The sequence below is a fragment of the Pristis pectinata genome, chromosome 9 (genome assembly GCF_009764475.1).
Source record: "Pristis pectinata isolate sPriPec2 chromosome 9, sPriPec2.1.pri, whole genome shotgun sequence".
Lineage (NCBI taxonomy): Eukaryota > Metazoa > Chordata > Chondrichthyes > Rhinopristiformes > Pristidae > Pristis > Pristis pectinata.
In genome coordinates, this window is record NC_067413.1 from 97,512,447 (window position 1) to 97,530,473 (window position 18,027).

General features: G+C 41.4%; 1 protein-coding gene across 1 annotated transcript in view; it reads right to left on the bottom strand.

The window, feature by feature from the left end:
- gli3 (GLI family zinc finger 3) overlaps positions 1-18,027 on the bottom strand; it is a 365,376-nt gene that overhangs the window by 71,610 nt on the left and 275,739 nt on the right. Inside the window, exon 7 of the mRNA XM_052022712.1 lies at positions 14,459-14,660. Coding sequence (XP_051878672.1) covers positions 14,459-14,660 — 202 coding nt within the window. The remainder of the gene's footprint in view (positions 1-14,458; positions 14,661-18,027) is intronic.

The following is an 18,027-nucleotide window of genomic DNA, read 5'->3' on the forward strand; positions in this document are numbered from 1 at the left end:
TAGACTATTCCACTGGGAAGGTTTTTCTCCCCCTCCTTGAATTAAATGTCATTAAATGTCTATTAAAGCACATTACACATGCTAATACCTGTCATCACTTCATTACTCGACAATAATCTCAGACCATTGTTAGACTATGCTGCAGTCTACATAATGCTTATATTAGTTGTCAGAACCAGTTAGTACTACATAATATAGCAACTCTATTCTCCCTGCTGTGTATTCATTTACCCAACTCTACTCATTCCAACAGTTAGTCAAACAAGACAATAATTACTCTCTTTTGGATCACCTTGAACTGAGTCATCAAAAGTTCTCATGATCTAGGTTGTCACTTTAATACTTTTAAAGATGTAAGACTTTAGTAAAGATCACAAGTGATGCAACTTTCAAAGCTTTGACTGTTTTTCTTTAGTTTCATGAGCTGAAATTTAACCATTCTTTCCCTTACTTCTGGTTCAATAACAGGTCAAAAAACGTAACCACAAAAAGTTCTATTTACATGACATATTGGTTACAATCACAGAGATTTTTCATGTCTTCAAGATGATCAGAGACAAAGGATTGAATTTTTAGCAGTGGTATGGCGTGGGTGTGAGATCAGCTGGAGGAGTTAAATGTGGATTAGTTGACAGTACTCCAGGAAGCACACCTGGCTGCAATGCAGCACTCTCAGGTGAGGTTGGTTACTGATTTCTAAACCTTAATTACTCAATTAGAGCGACAGAGATGTGGGGTTTTAAATTTAATTGTGAATTCACAGCCTTCCCAGAACCCAACATTGAATTCAGAGAAGGAAATGGTAACGTACAGTGGAAGATGTTTTTTTTGGATTGATTCCATGGAATGATTTATTCACAGAACTGGTGGTGACAACTAATTATGTGAACTTTGAAGATGCATTTGAAAATTTTGGACGTTCTTACACATGATCTGAACTTTGGATCTGTGATCTGTCAGGTCAGCTTGAATGTCACCTCTGCTGTCTGATTAAGATTAACAGCTGCAGGAAAAAGCAGCAGGACCATGGCCTAGATCAGGAAGAACAAGAGAAGCCATGGTAACAGCAGCAACCTGATCCTCACAGATGTGCAACTCCACCAGAGATGGGAACCTAGACTGCAAGAGGAACGCCTACAATATCGGATAGCCCAGTGAAACATAAGCTCCCTCAAATGTCAGAATGCTAACACCTTAGGAACTCAGAGTCCTGTGTCTGGTGCTGGCAAGCTTTTGCAGGCTGCTGGAAAAGACCTGCTGCAGGATGGCTCCACACACCAGCCACAATGCCTCATCTTCAGGATCACTCCAGTTTTGCTAGAGGCAATGCAGGATAGTGCAGCTGGTAGCTCACAAATCCACAGCACATAACATGCTCGCACCTAGGAGTGCAGCTCAGACTAGCTTTGCACAGTTGTAAGGATAACTTATAGATAGATAGATATATTTATTAGTCACATGTACATTGAAACACAGTGAAATGCATCTTTTGCGTAGAGTATTCTGGGGGCAGCCTGAAAGTGTCGCCACAATTCTGGCACCAACATAGCATGCCCGCAACTTCCTAACCTGTACGTCTTTGGAATGTGGGACGAAACTAGAGCACCCGGAGGAAACCCACATACGTGGCACAGGACACTCAGAACTCTACGAGGACTTCCACTTTGTTGGTTTTCAACTTTTTACACGTGTCCATAAGATTCCTACAATGCAACACTTCAGCCTCCCTCATCCCGCATTTCAAAGAAGCTTACCAACTGCCTGTCTGGAAACAATGGATACCCTGTTCAAATATGGTTGATGACACCCATGTGGTACCCAACCAGTATGACCCAGAAGTGTACAAGTCGATTCAAGAGACACCTGAAGTGTCACTGGGCCATGGATGCCTGGACAGATCAGAAGCATTCTTCAATTCCAGAGTGGCCATTATGTGCTGTGCACCTCACTATGTTCCCCAACAGAGAGGTTTAGAGCAGAAGGAGACACACACTGTACAGTAAGGAACCACTTCAGGTGATTTCAGGGAGGAGGAGGAGGAGGAGGAGGCAGAAAATATGGAGGAACATAACCTGCTGTTGTAAAATAGTGTTAGCTTTGGCTGGCTGATAATTTGGGTTGCTCATTTGAATGATATTAGTCCAATACTGCACTTACAGATGTAAAACACACTCACATCCCAACCACACAACATCAGTCACACCTACAGAGAGCTACCTATCACTTTCACTTTGTTCAGTCCTAGTTAATAACATTTAATAAAAATGCCACTTAAATGTAGTTAACTCACTAACCAAAAATAGGCAAGACAAGCGGTGGAAAGGGTGAGCAGCTTCAAGTTCCTGGGCGTCAACGTCTCAGAGGATTTATCCTGGGCCCAACACACTGATGCAATCACGAAGGAGGAACGCCAGTGGCTCTACTTTGTTAGGAGTTTGAGGAGATTTGGTACGTGACCAAAGACTTTTGCAAATTTCCATAGATGTACGGTGGAGAGCATTCTGACTGGTTGCATCACAGCCTGGAATGGATGCTCCAAGGCACAGGATCGCAAGAAGCTGCAGAGGGTTGTAGACTCAGACAGATCCATCACGGGCACAACCCTCTCCACCATCGAGGACATCCTCAAGAGGCGGTGCCTCAAGAAGGTGGCATCCATCAATAAGGACCCTCACCATACGGGACATGCCCTCTTCTCATTACTACTATCAGGGAGAAGGTACAGGAGTCTGAAGACCCACACTCAACAATTTAGGAACAGCTTCTTCCCCTCCACCATCAGATTTCTGAACAGTCCATGAACCCATGAACACTACTTCGTTATTCCTTTTTTTTGCACTATTTATTTATTTTGTAATTTATAGTAATTTTACATCTTTGCACTGTACTGCTGCCACAAAACAACAATAGCTCAGTGATGATAAACCTTATTCTGATTCTGAAATAAGTGGTGGGAATAAATAATATCTACGTGATTCAGAATTCTAACACAACTGTAACAAACAATGAGTAACACACCCGCGTGCAGCCACAAATCTCTTCTTTTTCTCTTTCTTGCACTTCTTTATGGTGCAATCTCCATGGCTACAGTTGGGCAGAGGCAGGATGTCTTTGCTCTGCTGCTGAGATGCTCTTGGCCAACGTTCTGTCAGCTTGGAGCCTGCAAAGGCCCTACTGTTGGCTGCTCCACCTGTTCAGGGAACTGATTTGGTCATAAAGCCAGAGAGAGATACAGCATGGAAACAGGCCCTTCGGCCCATTGAGTCCACGCCAGCCATCAGCCACCCAGTTACATTAATCCTACATTGATCCCAATTTTATTCCCAGATTTCAGGGAAAGCAGGCACAGTGTTCAATGATGGGAAAGTTTGGGGCTCCTGTGAGTTGAGTGCTGAGGGCAGAGTTGGGGCAAAGGGTAAACCAAGTTCTTATGTTCATTTTCCCCTTCATGGCCATCCATACTACCTTGCTGGCAGTGACCCAGTGAATGCTTTTCAGCAGATCCCTAGGCTGTAAGTGACTAAGGCTAGGTTTCATCCATCCCAGTCAAGGTACACCCTTGGGGAGGATCTGCCTATATTCCTGTGACTATCACATTTGGCAATTCTTGGAAGTGGTCAGTGTTCCTTGAAACATAGAACATTATAGCACAGTACAGGCCCTTCAGCCCACAAGTGTAAAACCCTGTAACTATTTGCTACTTGTGCTTGAGATGGATTCCTCCGATCTCTTTCCAAGCAGTTCAGTTGAGATGATTCATGTGTTCTTTTTTGTTGCTCTGGAAATATTCCAATCATTGACATTCCCAGAGGTGCAGCATTTGCCTCCAGCTGGATAGAGCTTTAAACCTCCTGTCTCGACCAGCTTGCCCTGCCCTCTCCTGATGTGCGAGTCTCCCTTTGGAAACCCGACCATTTCACTCATCAATTCCACCATGTGAGTATCTGAGCTCATGCATGTCTATAAGTCCAGTGATGGTGCACTCCCAGAATGAGTGAGCTCTAATAAAGAGCCAGCATCATCCTCTTGCAGTATAGCTACTTTGAAAATCCTCACAGGGGATTAAAGACATGAATTAAAACTGTCAAAGTTAGAGGCCAACAAATTCTATTAACTTTTTGGCAATATCTTAATTTGTCTCTTTTTAGATTATCTTATTTATCCATTTTATTGCCAATTTTCTTCCCATTCAGCACAAATTGTGCACCAGTCTGAAATAAAACACCTTCCCCTTTTGTGTCATCTAATGAATTCACCTCTCCTGCCGCTCCAGAAGTCCACAAAGCAAGGTTTGTTATGTTGGATGCCCATTTGAGGCAGAGCCTCTTTCTGACAACCAATATCCAAGCAAATGCAAAGAGAAATGGGAAAATCTTGTCCACCTGCACTGCACTTTCTCTGTAGCTGTGACACTTTACTCTGTACTGTTATTGTTTTTACCTGTACTACATCAATGCACTCTGTACTAACTCAATGTAATTGCACTGTGTAATGAATTGACCTGTACGATCGGTTTGTAAGACAAGTTTTTCACTGTACCTCGGTACAAGTGACAATAATAAACCAATAACATATCATAGCAAATAATAGACCTGTGAATGTGACCACTGTCTTGTGACCATTGTAGAATCTGGCCTCAGTAAAGGTCAGATAAGATCAGTAAACCACGAAACCTCCAGAAGGTGGTGCCCCTGCTCTTATGGAGTTCAACATTTGTATGGGTGACATTCCTGCCAAATTGTTGAGGAAAGTGTGTTTACGCTAACAATGTGATATATGTAACACAGGCAAAAACCTTTTAAGAACCTAGAAGACACATTGACAGCAGACCTAACTTCAGTGTTGTAGCCTCCCAGACGTGGAGGTTATGACCAGATCCAGCAAAATCAATGGTCCCTGCACTCACGAACTGTCTGGAAACCATAATATTCAATGCTACTTTCCAAGGAGAGAAAATTCATCATGACCCATTGCAGTAAGCTCTAATTTATTCATGCATCTGGAATTGTCATGCAACAAGCAAAAACTTAGTTTTATGAAAATAAGCTCAAACAGTGAGTTTTATTTCCAAGCATAAGTGTGAAAAGACATTTTTAGCTTCTTTACATTTGTACATAAGGGCAGTGCGGTTGTAGGCTGATTAGCAGGAACATCCTCTGAAGATTTGGCACTTCATGATAAGGTGTGTACAGTCATTCATTTGATTTATTTTTGCTGTATTTCATATTGATACTGTTTAGCCTTAAAATACAGAATTGCATTGTAAGACATTGTTATTTAAAAGGATAAGGAGATGACCTAGTTTAGCAGTTTATTTAAAAGTTTGTGCACAGAATGCTAGTGTGTGATATACAGTTTTGACCAATTCTCATGCAACTGGTATGTTCATGCAACGGCAGCCCCCATTCCCCGTGGATGCTGGACAACTGAGAGTGGAGTGAAGTAAAAACCCTGATGGGAAGCAATAGACTTGAAATATCAACTCTGTTTTTCTCACAACAGCTGCTGCCTGGCCTGCTGAGAACCTGCACCATTTTCTGTTTCCACTTCAGATTATCAACATCTGTTGAAAGCATCAATTGCAACATTTAGGAGAGGTTTGGATAGATACATGGATAGGATGGGATTGGAGGGATATGGTTCGGGTGCAGGTAGATGGGACTGGGCAGAATATTAGGTCGGCATGGACTGGATGGGCCGAAGGGCCTGTTTCTGTGCTGTAGTACTCTTTGACTCTATCTGTCTTCATTTACTTTTTGATACCTTGGAGTGACCCTCAACAGGTCACTGACCAGTTGAAACAACCTTGGTTCCAGCCAAGTCAATAACAAACACTACCTGAAGTGTCAATGTGGGGCACTATGGACCTCTGCTCTAACACTTGTGCACTCTGCTGGTGGGTACTGCTCTCTGGTTTGGTCAGTGAGTGTGCCCTCCCCCTCGTACATACATAACTCATTGACATGTGGATGGACTCAGCAATTTAGGCAGTCACCAGAACTTTAAAGTCGACTTCAACTCAACAATCTCTGTAGCTGCTGTGAATCACTCCTTCTCACAACTTGAGAGAAGCTGTGACACAGACCTAACTCACTGCATGGTTTCATCGTCCTGATGAAGGGTCTTCGCCCGAAATGTCGACTGTTCATTTCCCTCCATGGATGCTGCCTGACCTGCTGAGTTCTTCCAGCACTTCTTGTGTATTGCTCCAGATTCCAGCATTTGCAGAATTTCTTGTGTCTCCGGCATGGTTTCAAGGAACCCTTTATGGTCCACTATCCTTGCCTCATCAATTTCAACAGGGATTTCAATAGGAATAAAACCTGGATCAAAAACACTGTCCAAAATAAAGAACTCATTCAAGACTCAGCAGCAAGGCTCCATGGGGCTTAGCAGCCCTGAAGATCATGGGTGGCTCTAAACTGGATCCAAACGGCACATGGAACATGTGGCCAATTATTGCACATGTCAAAAGTCAAACCATCTTCTGTCTCTAAATAGGGTAATAGGGATCAAATAATGGACTATATCATTACATGTTGCCTTCGATATAAATTTGATGGAGAAATCTTTGACATAAGCTCCATCTTCGAAAAGCCATTGCTAATGTGATAAAGAATGTTGCAAAGGGGCACACAGCAGGTGAAAGTTTTAAGAAATTCTGGGGCATGCAGGAAGACTCGATTACATGTACAGTGGAGTCAATGATCTACTCATAAGGAATCTACAAGGTTCCAGTGGGCTGCAGGTAACCCTGACCTCCAGCTGTTTCTTGGCAACCCTACCCTCAAAAATCCAGCAACAAAATTCCTTGAGTTTGCAATGTTTATTTACGAGTTGATGCTGATCTTTGCTGGCCTGGAGTCTTGCAAAGGGATATTTTGGACAATCTTGCATCATTAATGGATAGGTGGCTGTGTGGGTTTCCTCCGGGTGCTCCGGTTTCCTCCCACATTCCAAAGATGTATGGGTTAGAAGGTTAACATGGGTGTAATTGGGCCAGAAGGGCCTGTTACCGTGCTGTTTAAATAAAGTAAAATAAAGTAAAGAAATTGGCTAAAAGGCAGTAAGCAGAGAGCAGTGGTAAACAGTAGTTTAGGACAGTGGGATGATAGACAATGGTGATACCCAGGAGTCAGCTCTTGCCTCTTTTGATAGATATATTAATGACTTAGACAGAGGTTGTGCAGGGCTAAATTTCCATCAAGTTTGGTAAATAGTTAGGAGGACAGTAATAGACTGTAAACTAGACAGATAGGATAGGCAGACAAAATTTAATACAGAAAAGGATGAAGCGATACACTTTGGCAGAAGGAACAGGGAGAAGCAAAATGGACTAAATGACACATTTCTAAAGAGTGTGCAGACAAAGCGAGACTTTGGTGCACATGTGCAGATACTTTTGGAAGTTGTAGGGCCAACTGAGAGAGATAAGCAAAGCAAGTGGGATCCTGGGATTCATAAACAGAGGCACAGATTACAAAGGTTGTGAGGTTTTAAGAAGGATGTGAAAGCCCTGGAAAGGCTGCTGAGAAAATTTAACCAAATGGTTCCAGGTTTGAGGGATTTCAGTGCCAAGGTTAGATCAGAGAAGCTGTGGTTGTTCTTCTGGACCAATGAGGAGACAAGAGGTCTATAAGTTCATGGTTAGTTTCAGTTGAGGGATGATTTAACCATGAGTGGATGATTCAATGACCTGGGGGCACAAGTTTAAAAGTATGGGCAAAAGATACAGGGAGATGCGAGAACAAGACTTTTCTCACAGAGAGCACTTATCATCTGGAACTCATTACCTCTGAAGGCAGTGGAAGCAAATCAAATTAGGGCTTTCAAATTGGACCTGAACAGACATTTGAAGGATAGTAATACTTAGGGGGAAAATATGACTTTTGGGATTTCTGCACTGGGAACCAGCACCAATTTGATGGGGTGAATGGCCTCCTTCAGTTCTGGAAGGACCATGAAATTCAGAATTGCCCGAGAGGGACATTGAGGGAGGGATGGGAGGTGAAGGGTGGGGGGGAGTTGTATTTCCAGGGCAAAGGAAATGGGCTGAGTCGTGTTGACTGACAGCCAGCGGTTCTGCAGGGAACTACCAGGCATCAGCTGTTGGTGCTGTTGGATTCGACTGTTTTTTAATATGTACAGTGTTTAATACACCTCAAGTGGCTGCACAAGGAATGGCCGCTTACTAGCTTATTGGTTCGTCCATCAGGTGAATATGCGTTTTTTCCATTGGTTGGTTTGACCACAAGTATCTAAAAGGTTTCCTGATTGGACTATTGTTAGCTAAGGAGTATCTCTTATCTCAGGTATAAAAGGTGTCGGTTTTTGTTAATCACTCGCTTGCTCTCCCCCCGCCCCCCCCCCCCCCCCCCCCGGCCCGAGCTCATCTTTTGTTCCTTTTGTCTCGGCTCATCTCCTAGTAGTAAAGCTAGTGCCTTGTGCCCTGTGACTGTTTCTTTGTTTTAAACTTTTCCAATAAAACTTTGTGAAGCACCAAATTGTTTTCAACTCATTCCTGGACTCCTGAAAGAACCTGCGGATTCGAAAATAACCGGATCCGACAGTGCCTCAGGGTGGCTCAGACTTCCACACAAGCACCACATAGGATGCCAACTCTCTGAAGGGAGGCAAGTACAGTTAACACTTTAATTTTTTTAAAACACTGTCAGTATTTTAATGTAATTAATTTATTTCTTTGATTTTTAAAAAAAATAATTATAATTTCTTCTAATTATTTAAATCTATTTGAACTGTTTTAAAATACCTCTGATAATTGGGACCGCAGGAAACTATGCCTGAGGCTTGCTGGGTGCTTGGCGCTCACTCTGCCTGCGAGACTGTGGACGGCGAGTCCGACCAAAGAGACGATCTTTCTGTTGTGTGGAGCCTGTTCCACTGTTACCTTCAGCATTTGGATCAATGAACGGAAGGGATCTTCATCCTAACTGTTTGGGGACTTACACCAAAATTGGTAGTGCTGTCCTACAGACTAGTCATTCAATGGCCTGACAAGGACACATTCACAGAATTGTACCTACGAGCCAAATATCGCAGAACTTTCCACCATATCCAGCCCCGCCAGCAGGAAGACCTGTTCAAGGTGGCAGCACACACTGGGAAACAATTGGAAGGGATGATCCCTGGGAGTCTCCAACATTGAAATCAGACCCCATGTAATCCCACAGCAAAACTTGATCAATGAAAGTTGCATCTGATTACCACACACACTGCAATCTCATATAATGCAGTCCTTGGGGGACATCATTAACACATTATAATCTACCTGTGTCAGAAATGAAACTAACTCTAACCTAATTTTGGAAGTCCTTTTTCTTCAAAGAACTTCACCTCAGTTCCATTTCCATGACATGCCTCCGTATCTCAATGCCCTCACCCCACAGGAAGTTACCTCACCGAGGCTCAAATATTTAAATGCACATCTGCATACAGAGATTGAACAGAGATCCCCCAATGTTCACCCCCATTCTCTCCATTCAATCTCCATTGCTGCATCCCACAACCTGAAGAACAGATTCCCAGCACGAGTTTGTCCATCCTTTCCTACAATCTGCCACCCCTCCCTCAGCATGGCTGTTGTCAGAGGGACTTCCACAATATTCTGTTACATTCTGCTGGGAATATTACTGCCTCTCAGTGACCTTGGAATAATGGGACTGCAGCTGAGCACAGGGAACACACTGAGAACATCCCATGTAACTATATATAGAGGGAGACAGGTGCACACACACACACACACACACACACACACACACACACACACACAATCTGTCTGGGGAATGGGCCCCACGTACACCAATTCTCCCTGGGCATGGATCCCAAGCACATTGAACACCCACCTGGGTACAGCTCCACAGATATTGACTCTCACTGGTGATTCAGAGGGGTGTGGGTCCCACAGATACTGATTCTCATGATTTCGTGTTGGCCTGTAGTACAATCCATTTGCCACAACTCTGTCCAATCATTAAATCCGTTAATTTCTCTTTATAAGTCTAATGCAATCTAATAAAGTTAATAAAGCTAAAGAAGCCAACAATGTAATATACCCATGCAGAGAAGACGACAGACATTTCTCTCTGATTGGATCTCTGAAATAAAACTTATCTATCTCTGGGGACATGATTAAATGTGCAATATCCCTGAAACCACAATATCACAAGGTCTGTTACACCACGATTGCACAGCATCTCCTCAGCCAATGAATCAATACTCCTCTGTGTTAGGCATCATTCAGAAAAAGCAAGAAAGGCACAGAAACTACTCTGGGGATTGGGCTGGGGACTCCAATGTCCATCACCAAGAATAGCCTGATAACATATGCAAGACAAGTTTTTCACTTGGTACAAGTGACAATAATAAACCAATACTAATTCTAACCAACAAAGCCAAGTTCTGAAGGATGTGTCTACTACGTTCAGTCAGCAGCTGATGGTGGGAAAACATGAGAGAAAAGTCTACTTGACACCCTCACCAAAGCACTTTTTGAGGTGCATCCATCCAAGAGAGCATTGATAGGAATGATCACCGCATTGCTACCGTGGGGATAAAATCCCACCTTTATACTGTAGTCAGTCAGCACACAATTCTAAATTGGACAGATTCAGAATAGATCTAACAGCTTGGAACTGTGTACCTGAGAGTCCTGTGGGCCATCAGCAGCAGCAGAGAGGCACAGAAATCAGTCAACCACAATCCTCACATTCCTCACTTTACAATCATCATCAAGGCAGGAGAAAAATAAAACACTGGCTCCGTGAAAATGCCTCGTGGATGATTAATCCTACAGAGCGTCCTACCTTTACAAAAAAAACAGATTCCAGCCAATTTGATTCCCTCCACGTGAAATGGCTGACTGCATTAGATGTGGCAAAGGCTCTGGGCCACAACATACTTAGCTGTGGTTCTGAAGATTTTTGCTCCAGTGTTAGATATTCTAGTGCAGGTAAAGCACTGACATCTGAATAGCCATGTGGGATTGTTGAATATTTACTGTTGAACAGCCAATTACTGCTCTATTACTGCCATTCAATCAACAAACTGAGAGAAGGAATCATCAATGGCATTATCAGCTTCCACTTACTGATCAATAACTTGCTCAGCAATGCTCAGTTTGGGTTCTGCAAGGATCAGTCAACTCCACCCTTCATCACAGTCTTGGTCCAAACATGGAGAGATCTGAATATCAGAGGCAAGCTGACTTAATCAGGGGCTGGGTATTCTGCATTGAACAACTTACCTCCCAACTACTCAACAGCTTTCCACCATTCAAGTTTTAAATGGTACAGCTCCAAAATCAAAAAGCTCAACATGGTGTAAGATTAAAACATTCTGCTTGATCAATAACACATCCCCCACCTTAAACATTTACTCACTCCATAACCAATGGATTGGCGTTTGGAGTGCACTTACATAGTTGTATTCCAGTGACTCACCAGTTTCCTTGACTGCATGTTTCTCAATTTTATCACATAGGGATACAAGAGCAGTAAGCACATGGCAAAGCTCCCACCTGCAACTACCCCTTCAAGTAATACACTATCCCGATGGATTCATGTTGCTATTTCTTCTTCATTGATGGTTCAAACTGCTAGAACTTCCTACCTAACGGCAGTCTGAGAGCATCTTCACCACATAGATTGTAGTAGCTAAAAAAAAGGGTTCACACCACCTTCTCAAGGGCAATAAGGAATGGGTAATAAAGAACTGTGAGTGACACAAAGGTCCCAAGAATAAAATAAAACTCAGCTCACTATAGTGAAGATTCAGGCTTGCAATTCCGAAATATTGTTGGCAGAAGATATGACTTTTACCATCTTCACCCTGCCTTGGCTCAAGGTTTTTATAGAAAAAAGAATGGAAAGTACTGTGGAACATGATCCACAAAACACTAATAAAAATCCTTGAATACCCTTAGAAAAATACACTGGGACTTGAATTACTCTGTCACCTTGCACCAGCAGTGTAACAAATGATCTGACTGCCAAATCCATTCTCTAACATCATGAAATTTCTTGTATTACAAGCAGACTAAACCAGAAGCTTTGGCTAGAACACTCAGCAGAACAATTCTGGCAGAATTTCTCTGTAAAAGTCACACAGATCATTTTAAACCAAGCTCCTGAAACTTGGTGAACGTAATGTTTTTAGGAAGCAGCAGTTTTGGGGAGGTAATGGAACTTACTGAAAGTTTCTGAGAAAAATGAACATTTGAGCATAAAGTGGGTGGTGGATACAGTACATGCTATGGTGATACCTTCCATGCTATGGTAAGGAGCACCACTAACGTCAGCAGCAACTGTGTGTTACAGCAACTGGATTACCTATGGCATTGGATCCTCCTGGTTCTGGGGAAGAGAAGATTGACTTCCACCAGGTTTGCACTTCACCCAGCCTGCTCAAAAAGATTACTGGCATCAAATGATATAAAAGGGAGGGGAGGGGAATAAAAAAGGCAAACAATTAATTAAGAAATAAAATTAAAACCTCTCAATGAAACATAGAAAATCACTTGTTTTAAAAACCTATTCTGCATTGCGATTGTGCCTGTGCAGTCATGAATTATTCCAACGGACTAAAGCTGTGGCAGACAGTAGTTGTGATTGATAGGGTGTTAATCAGAAGATGCATATCAAACTCAAAATTTGTCTTGAGCATATCTCTAATGGTAAATTTCATGTTTACTGAACTCGCTAGCAGTTTGTCCAATTTATTTCTCAACATACTACCTATTCATCAAACAAAATGACTTAACTCTCTCCCCTAATTATCTAACAGGGTAGTAGAGACTATGATCATATGCCACAGTATTATATTTTGGATGAGTAAGAGTTAATTTTATGTGCATAACCATAGAGGAAAACACTATTATCTACCCCTCTCCTTTGGTGTTTAATATTTTCACGCACACATTGGTCTGATCATCCTCAGACAGCGAGAACTATGTGCCGGTGTTAGCTGCTAGCTCAATGCAAAGTCACAACTCTCCTGTTTGTTCTTCTGGTTGAACTGCAAGTTACATTACAATTTCTGGAATTTACCTCAAAAGGTACATTGGCTACCGTTTATGTAAAATCATTACTCATCAACCAGATAACTCATAAGAGGAAAGAACATCAGTCAAATTAAAGAGACATTATGATCTGCTCTCAGGTTTAAAGTTCTGTATTAATAATTAAGTTTTGTTATCAGCAAAGGTATTTCAAATTCTGGGCCTCACTTATGCCTCAATCCGCTCGCACAATATTATTCTAGAGGGACAACAACTTGGCAACAAAGTAAACAGCATTAGTTTAATGCACCCAACTTTCCTCAGAGCACTGAGAAATTATGCAAGCATGTTTTTCAAATCAGAATATTTTAAAAATATTTTCTATAAATCTGCAAAACTCAATGGAACTCCCTGTCTTTTCTTAACTACTGCAATTCAAATATTTGCTACCCCTTTGGGACACTGAAATTTGAGCTATTCCTGGCTGTACCACGAGTTTCAGAGACACAACAGATACCACCTTCAACAACAGACTTGTGTCCACAGTCTTGATGAAGAGAGCTTCACATCATTCTGTAATTAACAACCTTACAATCAGACTAATTCACAAACAGCAAAATAGGAAGACCCATCAGAGAACAAAAAAAAATTACATTTTTCTAATCAATAGGGAGGAAGGTAAAGCCCTAGTGAGTTGCTGTGGTCTGATTTCCCTCCAGTTTAGTCTATTCAATCCCAGCATTAATAGTGACATTTAAAACCCAACCTTCTTCATCCAGCAAGATCTTAGCAGCAAAAGAATTGAGTAAGACACTGAATTACTGACATCTAGATTGAAGCTGCAAGCATTTCCCTCACATGTAAGATGAATAACTAAATCATGAAGGGGTTCTTTAGCAGGTACCTTTTGCCCTGTCTGATCCTGGGATCATTTGACTGCAGTTAGCAATTCATGACCAAGCCCTCTTTAGATATTTAATACAGAAAATAAGATGACCAGAAAAAAGTTAAATTGCAATATACAAAAATAATCTACAATATATTTAAAGAACAGACATTTTCCCATTGAAATACATAAATCATGAGCTCACTGAATGGAAATAATGATTGTCTCTTATCTCTATGTGAAAGGAAATTTTGAAACCGATTCATAAAGATAGGAACCCTTTAATGAACAAAAAGTATTCAATTAAACAATAGCAACAAACATACTCTTGATAACTACTTACACTTCAAGAAATTTCCACAAAATAATTATCCAAAGATGCGGCCAACAACACAAAAATTTCAGAAAATAAGCATAAAGAACAAAACGGATTTAGAGAAAGAAAAAAGACACAGAACGCAATTGGATTTAAAAAGAAACAAACCATAAATCATTGTAATTCAGCAAGATGAAGTCTCACATCCAATCAGCCCTGAGAAAAAGCAAATCCTTCTTACCTTATTGCGCCAGCAGATAAGTGACCGTAGGATCCACTAGTGGAGGAGCTGCTGCGGGAGTTATTGAGGATGGTGACCAAGGAGTTAGGGGAAGTTCTTATCATAGTCTGAAGGTCAAAGTTGGGATCAGACAATGGGGATATAGACAGGGTACGCTTTCGGCTTGGCCTGGCTGACAGCCTTGGACTGGGGAATCGGGAGCCTGTTGCATTAAAGAAAAGAATTAGAGCAGAGTACCATGTAGTATTTCATGTTCAAAATGTCCATTTATTCATCATGCCCAACTAATGTGCAGAAGGATGCTCAAAAAATGACTTTCTCTGATAAGCAGCTTACTTCTCACCTGTGATCTACTGGCTACAATTGAGGAAAATTAGAAAGAAGGATTTATCTTCCACTGCCTTACCTCAGGGGAGCTCTGTTTATTAATGTGCAAGCAAAATGATAAATTGCTAAACAAAAAGAAAAGGCTTCTATGTATTGCCCCTCTCATTTCTAGTGATTTATGAATCTGACGGCTGCTTAGACATTCACATCATTAATTCACCACAACCAGCGAGACAGTGGTTCATTCCTGCACCAGGAATAAGAAACCTTCAGAACAAAAGTTGACTGAATAGAAAATAGAAGTTGAGAAATCTCAAGTTGGAATTAAGTTGTACAGTTTGTGGCTGCCATTAGCTGCTCAAAATGGAACATGTTCAAAGCAACCAAAATTAGTTTTATACTTGTTGGAATAATCAGTGTGACCGCAGTAACAATTTAACCGTGGTATATAATCAGCTGTAAATGAAGCCAGTACACATTAGGCCCAGTTTCCATCAGAAGTGAAGGGCAGGTGCAGATCGAGATAAATTTTCATTTTCATTTTCATTACCTAATTCCTATCTCTATATTCTCCATCGCTAAAGGAGTTGAAAAGCTTAAGATAAATAAGAATGACTGGTGGCAGAGACAAACTAAAATTCCAGAATAAGTGATTGAAAGGTCTTATCCTGTGGCCCTAAGAATGTAGATGGGGTAAGGTGAGGTGGGGCAGGAAAATTGGGTAATGTTGTTGATGCCCAATTGCTTTAAGAAAAAGGACAAAAATCACTTTTGTAAATGCCAAATGAATGGCAAGAAAAAAAACAGAAGTGTTGTTTGCCCAACCAGAGATCCATCTGACAAAAGCATAATACTATCCTTCTTAAACACTGGTCTGTTCCTGAATTACTAACACAAATTTTACTTTAGCTTATAATTCGTATGCCATTGTATTCATTACACTCACATATCGAGGAATGCTGGTGGATTGATGCTAAAAGAAAGCCCCAAAATAACACATTATACTCAAACATAAATCTGAATCATGTAAGGTTCAAAATATTTTCTGGATAACGTTAGCAGAGGTTTGCCAGTTCATTATGAATGAGAGTAAAATTCAAACCATTTTCTTCCTACCCTAATTAAGTAGGCTCTGAGTATCCTTTTCCTTTATAAATTGGATGGAAATGCAGACATTATGAATTTAACATGAGACAAAAGCATATTACTAGTAGGATTATAATTAAACTTCAGACTAGCATATTAAATTTCCTCAATGATAAAGCAAACAAAGCAGATTTTTCAACAAATACCCATGCTGAGTATTGTTAAAAGCTTCATTTTTTAAAAAATCGGTATCCATTTAAAGATTTTCTCATTGTTTAAGTGGAACATTGAAGTTTACCTGAAATTTATCATTTGTAAAAAAAAACAGGCACTTAACAGCAACAATTTTATCTTATGGTCCTTGTACAATTAAAATTAATCCAAAGTTTTATGAACTACTCTCATTTCCTAAATTGCACCCTTAAAGGCCAAAAGACGAGTTTCTAAACTACATCTCTAATAAACCTCAAAATGAATCCTAGCAGGAACCTCCTTAATCAAAGGAGTTTTGGCAAACTTTGGCTTCTGTTTGTCAAGAAAAACAGAAGCATCAGGATATCACCAGTAGGCCTGATTCAAAATGATTGAGCACCGCAGCAGACAGGTGCTAGTCATTAGCTCCTGTGTCATCCATTGCTTTGGATTTAGTTCACTGATGGAAAAAGATTTTATTAAATAAGCTTTATTGTAATGATTATCAGCGACAATGATTTCAGAAATGACATCTAATCTCAATCTCAGTTTATGAAGGTGTGCATGGTTTCTCAGTGAATGCACAGAGTGTGGACTATCACATGAAATGTTTGAGGAGAGTGGCACAGATGTCTTTAAGGGAAAGCTAGATGTACATGGGAAAGGTATGTTGGAACAGTGTGGTAGAGTGAGAGGAGACTCCTGTGGCAATGTTGTGCAGAGCCAAATAGCTCTGTGCTAGTAAATTCTGTAAAGATTCTATGTAAATTCTAGTATTGAATTAACATATTCACCGGCGGCACAGTAGCATAGCAGTTAGTGTAACGCTATTACAGTGCCAGCAATCAGGGTTCAATTCCCACTACTGTCTGTAAGGAGTTTGTCCCTTCTCCCCATGACTGCGTGGGTTTCCTCCGCGTGCTCCAGTTTCCTCCCACCTTCTAAAGACGTACGGGTTAGTAGGTTAACATGGGTGCAACAGGCTCACTGGGCCAGAAGGACCTGTTAACGTGCTGTATAGATAAAGTTTTTTTAAGGAATCCTAGTATTAATATCTAGTAAATTCTATGTATATATCAATATATAGAGGGAATTACCAGAGAGGGTGCAACACCAGATATCCTCCTGGGGAGTGAGGTAGGGCAAGTGGCCGAAATGTCTGTCGGCGAGCACCTTGGATCCAGTGACTATAATTCTATTAGTTTTAAAATAATTATGGAGAGGGATATGACTGGTTCACAGGTTAAGGTCCTGAACTTGTGCAGTGCACATTTTGGAGCCATTAGGCAGGATCTTGCAGTGGTTCGTTTTGTATTGCAATTTGGGAGATCAAACCAGGGTAGGACTTATACAGAGAATAGTGGGGCCTTGGGGAGTGGTATGGAACAGAGGGACCGAGGATTGCAAGTGCATAGTTTGCTGAAAGCGGCGTCACACATGGATAGGGTGGTGAAGAAGGCATTTGGCACACTGGCCTTCATCAGTCAGGGCACTGAGTATGAGAGTTGGGGAGTTATGTTGGAGTTATATAACAAGTTGGTGAGGCTGCACTTGGAGTATTGTGTATAGTTTTGGTCACCCTGTTATAGGAGAGATGTTACTAAACCAGGAAGAGTGCAGAAAAGATTTACCAGGATGTTGCCTGGACTTGGGGGCCTGAGTTACAAGGAGAGGTTGTAGGACTTTATTCCCTGGAACGTAGGGGATGAGAGGTGACCTGATAGAGGTGTATAAGATCATGAGGGGCATAGACAGGGTGAAAGCACATAGTCTTTTTTCCAGGGAGGGGGTGCTAAAACAAGAGGGCATAGGTTTAAGATCAAAGGGACATCAGGGGCAGCTTCTTCACGCAAAGGGTGGTGCGTACTTGGAATGAGCTGCCAGAAATAGTGGTTGAGGCGGGCACATTAGCAACATTTAAAAGCCATCTAGATAAGTACATGGATAGGAGGGGTTTAGAGGGG